Source organism: Phaseolus vulgaris, chromosome 3, assembly GCF_051622355.1.
Source record: "Phaseolus vulgaris cultivar YP4 chromosome 3, ASM5162235v1, whole genome shotgun sequence".
In the NCBI taxonomy this organism is placed as follows: Eukaryota; Viridiplantae; Streptophyta; class Magnoliopsida; order Fabales; family Fabaceae; genus Phaseolus; species Phaseolus vulgaris.
Genome location: NC_143500.1, coordinates 48950993 through 48959111, shown reverse-complemented (window position 1 = coordinate 48959111; position 8119 = coordinate 48950993). Strand labels below are relative to the sequence as shown.

Sequence of the window (8119 nt, the reverse complement as noted above, 5' to 3'; positions counted from 1 at the left end):
ACGTAAATTTTTCAATCCTTTAACTTTCATATTGCATGTTAATATACAACCAACTTAGAAAATGCGAGTTTTGTAAGAACATTTTCTTAAAAAAAAGGAAAAAATTACACGGAGCGCTTTGTTGTAAGAAGACGACTTTATCCAATAGGCGTTCTCGTAGGGTGCGTTTGTTTCAAAGCGCAAAAAGGCGCAAAAACACTGTTTAGAGTGAAATAAGAATGAATCTACGTAAAAAAAACAAAGATGCACACGAATCGAAAAAAAATTTCCTACCAAAACTTTCTTCACAAATGTGCGAAGAAAGTTGTATATTTATATATATTTTAATTAATTAACCTTAATTTACCTTTTTACCCTTTTTATTTTAAACTTAAATTATTATTATTTTATTTAATATATAATTCAAATTCAAATATAAAAAATATAATCAAAATTATAAAAAATAATTATTATAAAAGCATAATTAATCATATTATATATAATAAATTATAAATATAAATAATAATAAAAAAAAAATATTTTTTAATAATTAAAAAATAAATTTATATAATAATTATATTAATTAAGAAAAGGAAAGATAAAAATAATAACATTATTTAATATAAAAATAATTTTTTATCAAATATTTATAATTATAAATATTTAAATGATTTTAATTAAAAATAATTATAATTTATAAATAAATATTTCACATTAATTTTTAACCATTTTTAAATATAAGGATAAATATGTAAACTTACATTTTTATCAATTAAAAAATATATGATTTCAGTCACATTCATCATATCATTCACAAACTTTTATAAACTTTCTCCGGACTTTCCCCTCTATTTACTTTAATCCAAACACTCTAACTTTCTTTACACTTTCCCCTCAAATCATCTAAAATCCACTATCTCTTTTCCACTCTCTAATCCAAACAAAGCAGTAGAGTCTTTTTAGGTTACTCAAAACTATTTTATAATTTTATTAATATTGGTTCACTTCCAATTTCAACTATGACTACATTTTGAACCAATGTCTTAACTAGACCTGTGACAATACAATTTTGAAAACATTGTTTGTCTGCTAACCGTGATTAAGAAAATTTAATTAATTAACCATACAGACTTAATTTAGTCCCTGAATCTAATATCACCTTTATAAGTTTACATTGAATATTATCCTAGAACACTGCCATTTTTTTATCTCTACAAGTTTTGAATCCAATACTTTGAATCAAGTTCTTTAACTTGGATTCTTACTTTTGTAGATCCACTGTCATTTTTCTTCAAGTATTATTTTACAAATTTCTTTAAACTATGACATTGCAGTAAATTCGAACCATTGACTCAACAATTACTTTCCATATTAATTATTAGATGGAGGGACTAAGTTGAAAAGAATACAAATTTAAGCATCTAATTAGAGAAAGCTAAGAATACTTATTAAAAAACATTAGTTAGTTGAAAGACCTATGAAGCAATTTAATCAATACTTAACCCGTCAAATAATAATAGTTTAACCATTTTTTTCTTTAAGCGTAAAAGAAACTTAAATATCATTACTTAATTAATAAGACCTTCATTAGTAAACTTTTCAATTAATATTACAAGGAAAAAATAAATAAAATAAGTTAAAATTAACATATTAACTTATGAATAAATCAATTTATAACAGATATATTCAGCTTATTTAAAAAATAAATTTTAACTTTAAAAAATAAACTAATAATTTTTTTCCAAATATTTTCTTCTTATTAAGAAGATTTTCAGGTAGACCCTTATTTTTTTCCTCAAACATGTCCTTCTATTCTCTCTATTTCTGTCTCAAAATTAATTTTTGACTAATTCATTAAAATATAGTTATTTAATATAAATTTAAAGTATAATTGATATATTTTTAAAGTACTAAAAATGTATTTATAATACATTTTCATTCAAAAGCTAATTTATGGTGTGGTTGAATCATAAAAGTAATATAATATTGTTTTCAGTTTTCCGTGTTTGTGTTTATGTAGACTCGACACACCACACGGTGGAAGAAAAATTCTTTTTCCCCTTCTGTGTTTAGTTCTCTTCCTACTTACTAAAAATGAAAATGGCATACACGTGCATTTAAATAAGAAAATCATATAAAAGAAATATTATCTCATGTACGTTGAAAAGATGGTGAAAAGAAATGGATATTTAAAAAATGAAATTATTTTAATTTTAAAACATGAACCTTTTAAGTTTCACCTGATAAAATCAAAATAATAATAATCATAAATATAGATATATAGGTATATAATCAAAATAAATAAATACTTGTAAAGAAAGAAATTGAAGATGCATCACGTGATGTGGGAAGAGAAGAGATGAAATGAAATTATTCACCTTCCGTACCTCATCATCGTCCGGTATTAGACCGTTTTGTTTTCCACTAAAACCAAGACACCCATGAATAGACAACACATAGCCAGATTCAACGGTTTTCGACTCTATTTATTTTATTAAAATGCACCGCCTCTGGGGCACCTTTGTAATTTACAACTCAACCTTAAGTTTTTCTGCCGCTTTCAGGGGAGCAAAAGCCACGTGTGTCTACTTTGCACGCCACCTCTGCTCACGTGACCAATCCACTCCCTCACGTGATATACTGTTCATATTTTTTTTCTAACATTTGTTAATGACGTCATCTTGAACACTACGGAACAATTCAAATAATATAAATAGTTTTTTAAACTAAAGAAAAACATACTACAAATTTGTTTTAAAATCTAAAAATATTTACATTGTCATTTTATACTATTAAGTCTCTTTTACCTTTATAAATTGTAACAATATATCAGTATGTCCTTTAACTTGAAATCTGACAACAAAGTTACTAGTTTATTGTTTCAATAATCTTTTAATCAGTTTATTAGTAATATACATATATATATTATAGATGAGATTTGAATCTTTTTAAAATATATTAAATAATTTAAAATAATTTCAAAGTAAAATGCACTAAATATTTTAGCCAAATACCCTATTTTCTTCTAGACGATAAAAAGCGAAAAATTGTAACATACACATAAATAAATAAAAACTAAAAATCAACAAATATAAAGTAAGAAAATTCTTTACATTATATTTTTAGTAGAGAATATGTGTTTATATATTTTTATATATAATCAAATGTTTTTTTAATAATTATGAATAATATAATGGTACATATCATAAATGTTAATATATATTTATAATGGTTAAAATAATAAATTAAAAAATATTCATAATAAATATATAAGTTTAATTTTCTATTTTTTATTTACATTTTTTAATAAAAAAATATATTTTATTTTGTAGTCCTATTTTATTTTCTGAGTTTTCATCATTTAATTTGGACAGAGAAAAAAATAATTTTAAATACATTGAATTTTTAGCTTACTAATTTTAGAAATGATGAAGACAAAAATTGAGTGGCTTAACTGTACTTGAAGCCTTGATAAGCAGGTGTTAGTTAATAAGTAGAGTTAGTATTTGTTTTGTTGAAAAGGTGAATCACAATGTCCTCTCTCTTAATAATTATATTACAGCTGTCTCGGCCCAACCGTTTGGATAGTGTAAAAGTACAATCCTCCGTATTTTTTCTTGTTATGGGAAATGCTACGCCAGCCATAAACTTCTTTTTGAAAACCCCTCTCATCAAGCATTACTTTTCTCACGGTTCCCTTCTTCACTCAATACAGCTGCCAAATGCCCATTTCAAACTTATGCTTACTGTAGTAATTATTATTCACATCACTTTCATTTTGCTGTCCACTCCTCTCTCTACTAAATATCTGTGATTTTTTAGAATGAGATTATAACAAGATCACAGTTGTTCATGATATGGTATGCTTATAGTAGAATAGTATAATGTAGTATTTTGATAAAGATAAAGGAGATGGGAAAATAATAAATATTATATAGTGCATGGAGACAGGGGCAGTGGGTAGGAGGTACAAGTAACAGAAAGGGTTGGATACGGATCTGTTGGATCATATCTTTGGCATTTGAATAGTGAGTACCATACCCCCATCCTACCCGACAACTTTCTCTCTCGCCCTTTCCCTATACCTTGCTTTAATTATACATCCCCTAATCCCCACTTTCTGCTTATTAATTATATTATTTTACCTTAAATAATATCATTTTTTTTATATAACTGACAAAACACATGACACATTAACTGTAAATAAGAGCTGCACAATAAGATATATTACTAACCCTAATAAGGATTATTATTGATGAGGAGGAAGATGAGAGGAAGTGACCGACAGGTGTATGTGGAGGAAGACGATAGAGGCAGGTAAAGAATACAGGCTGGACTGACAGGAAAGCAGTAATGATTCGCGTTCCGATTCGGCGATCGATCTTGTCGTTTTCTGCCACCTCACCATGCTATGGGCCCTTTCCCTATTTTTTTTCCTACGAAAAGGACCAAACTTGAAAAAAAAAAATATCCCACACCAAATGCTCTACAGCCTGGAATAGTCCTCAGTCAAACTCAAGCAAGCAAGGAACCTCAGCCATCATCACCCAACCGTTATCATCGTTATCTCTCTTTTTTTTCCTCTTTTCCGTTTCTTCTTCTATCTTTTCCTTTCTTTTTTTCAAATATTTTTATTTATTCTTTATTATTTTAATTTTCAGATTTCTGGTTCTTGGCGTTTTCTTTGTCCACATTAATTAACTTCCACAACTGTTCTATTCTATTCACGTCCACATCTAGCCTCGCTCCAAAACACCTCAAACACGTTTCTTTTCTCCTAAACTCATCTCTCATCCCAACCCAAAACAATCCTTCATAATATACTTTTTAATGTCTTTCTGGTACTTTGATTTCCTGATTTAAGTTCAAACTTTACATTAAATATTAACAAATTAACTGAAACCAAACTTTAACTTAATAAACAAAAAAGCTGTCAAAAACACTAAAGAAACTATTATTTAAAAATTCATCCAAATTCTGTTCATCTTTAATGAGAAAAACTGGTACAGGAAAAAAAATAAAAGTCAAAAGTGAGTTTCAAGATTGGAGGCTATAATTGAGTGGAGCGTTGCCTGTGCAGTGGACGCGCTGTTTTGCATGAAGAGGCATTATGCACAGGAAGAGAGGAGTTAAAAATTACTAAAAACAAACAAAAAATATTTTCCAACTTTTAATATATTAATGGTTATATTATTTATTTATATATTTCCTATTTTTTTTTTGGATGGAGAAGATAAACAGGATACATAATATATTTTTTAGTTAAAATAATAAAAAGGAGAATTTGAAAGGATAAATGAGTAGGGGAAGTAGAGATGACTTGTGTAAAGGGAACAACCTAAGAAACGACGCGTGTCCAATTACAGCTGTATCCCAACTTAAGATGCAACCGCTTCCCTGGTACAACCGGTATCATGAGTACTACAACCGACGCTGAAACCCGTAAAAGTGGAACCCCCTAAACCGGTTGCCCCAGCCCCTATCTCTCAGAGATATAAGAAGACGCAAGCATGCTCTAACGACCCAATGCTCCACCACAATAACTCAGCCAGAGAAACCCTTACTCAATCCCTTCATCAAGCAACAGCATAGTAATATCATGATGGCCGTAAGCCGAAAGGACATGGACCGGATCAAGGGTCCATGGAGCCCTGAAGAGGATGAGGCTTTGCAGAAACTGGTGGAGAGGCACGGGCCCAGAAACTGGTCGCTCATAAGCAGGTCAATCCCGGGCCGCTCTGGAAAATCGTGCAGGCTCCGGTGGTGCAACCAGCTGTCACCACAGGTCGAGCACCGGGCTTTCACGCCCGAGGAGGACGACACCATAATCCGGGCTCATGCTCGCTTCGGTAACAAGTGGGCCACCATAGCCCGCCTTCTCTCGGGTCGCACCGATAACGCCATCAAAAACCACTGGAACTCAACCCTAAAGCGCAAGTGCTCCTCCATCATGAACGCAGAAGATCCCGCCGCTGCCGCTGCCGGTTACAGCCCGCAACCGCTCAAGCGCTCCGTCAGCGCCGGCGCAGCCCTTCCCCCGGGAAGCCCCTCAGGATCCGATGTGAGCGAGACCAGCGCCCCAGGCGTAGTCTCCCCATCGCACGTGTTCCGGCCCGTGCCGGTTCGACCTGTGGTCGAAACGGCGTCGTCGTGCGACGACGACGGCCCTACTACTTCACTGTCGCTGTCTCTTCCCGGAGTGGAGTCATCGGAAGCCTCGAATCGGGCGACGGCGATGCAAGCTAATCCCTTCGCGATAGGGCCGGTGACGAACGTTGCCATTCCGGCGGCGGAGGTTGGGATGGGAGCCTTGAATTTGAGTGCGGAGTTTATGGCGGTGATGCATGAGATGATAAAGAAGGAGGTTCGGAGTTACATGGAGCAGCAGAGTGGGATGTGTTTTCAGGGCGTGGACGGGTTTAGGAATGCGTCGGTGAAGCGAATTGGGATTAGCAGGGTTGATTCCTAATTATGACGTAATTAGTGTTCAGAAAACGAGGTTTGAGTTACGATGAAGGAAAAAAAAAAAAGGAAGCTGTTTTCCTTTTTATTTTAGGGAATAATATTGGTTAGTGTACAGTTGGAAGGAGAGGAGAGGAAGACAAAAGTAGCATGGAACGATGAAAATTGAAATTTCATGGCAAATCTGAAATTTCTTTGAACCTCCTTGTGCTTCAGGTTTTGTTTCCAAAAAGATAAAACAAGGGGAGTTAGAGAGAGAAAGACGGTGTAGGATTTTAAAAAATGAATGGAATATCCTCAAATTTTCAATATTAAGTTCAATTTATTTTCTTATCTGCAGAAGCATAATGTAAATATTAAATATTTGTTTTGGTTCAAATCCAAAATTAGCAAATCGCTCAACAACAGAAAGGGAACCGGTACTTAGTTTGAAAGTAGTTTTTGTCTGTTATTCTTTTATATATCTGAAAAAATGTTAGTTAATCAGTTTACTATATAATCTTGCACCTCATTTTCTTTTCTAACCGTTTATCTATCATTCCAACCTCATTTGACTTTATTTAACGAGGCCTTTAAAATTCAGGTTAAATTGCTTTTTAGTCCTTCCTAAATTTTAATTTAGTCCTTTTTTAATATGCCTAAATAATTAGCACATAGAACGATTCAAAACAGTTATGATTTTTCATTATTGTAATTTATTTATATTTTTTGAAATAAAAATTAGTAATAATGACATAAACATCATTATAATATATTTATAATTTTAAGTTTAAACCATTTATTGTTGATCTGGTTTACCTAGTCATCAATGCATTTGCCGCCGTTTTTTTTTATATAAAAACAATTTAAAGTTTTAATTATCTTTTAGAAAGGTAAATTATACTCACGTCTTCTAAGGTTTGTTTTAATGCATGCAATTCTTTTTAGATCATATCATCGTCATTATTGGTGAAATGTTTTTCAAATTATCTCAATCTTACTTGAACATGTGACTATGTTTTAAGCTCATCTAGTTTTTACATATTATTCCCTTATCATTTCTAAACTTATAATAATATCATAATAAATTAATATCATAAGTGAGGTAGAAAAACGGTTTTTTTTTATCATAATGGGATTATTATTTTTGATTTTTACCAAAATGGGATCTGTTTAAAAAAAATTACAAATTTAGGCAAGTCGTGCCTAATTGGACGACTTCAGAAGTCGTCCCAATCAGGCACAACTTCTGTCATGTCATACTAAAGTCGTGCCAACTTGACACGACTTCTGGTCTGTCATACTGAAGTCGTGCAAACTTGATACGACCACGTCATAATTTTTTATTTAATTTTTAATTTTATTGTTTATATATTGGGTAGTAAGTTATGTAATGTTAAAAATTAATTTCTTCTCATCATTACATGTTATGTAAAATCATTACTTCTCAAGCTATTTATTTTGCAAATTCACAACAATAATTCTCTATTTATTTTCCAAATACAATAATTTGTCATTTATCTATTTATTTCCAAATTCAATAACAATTTTTTTCATTTTTTTAATTAATCAAATAATCAAGTTATTGTATTACATTACCGTCAAACATATCCATACACGATTATCCAATTTTTTGTTCCTTAAAACTAACACTCTTCGAAAATTATGTATCAAATTAATTTTTAACATTACATAACTT

At 31.1% G+C, this 8119-nt stretch overlaps 1 protein-coding gene across 1 annotated transcript; it reads left to right on the top strand.

The window, feature by feature from the left end:
- Positions 1–5454: 5454 nt before the first annotated feature.
- Positions 5455–6750, top strand: LOC137808268 (transcription factor MYB73). Its single transcript, XM_068609297.2, has one exon. The coding sequence runs from the start codon at positions 5579–5581 to the stop codon at positions 6446–6448; it is 870 nt and encodes a 289-aa protein (XP_068465398.2). The 5' UTR covers positions 5455–5578; the 3' UTR covers positions 6449–6750.
- Positions 6751–8119: the final 1369 nt, after the last annotated feature.

Bases quoted from the DNA above. Each gene is read 5' to 3' on its own strand.
- LOC137808268 (XM_068609297.2), top strand. From the start codon at position 5,579: ATGATGGCCGTAAGCCGAAAGGACATGGACCGGATCAAGGGTCCATGG.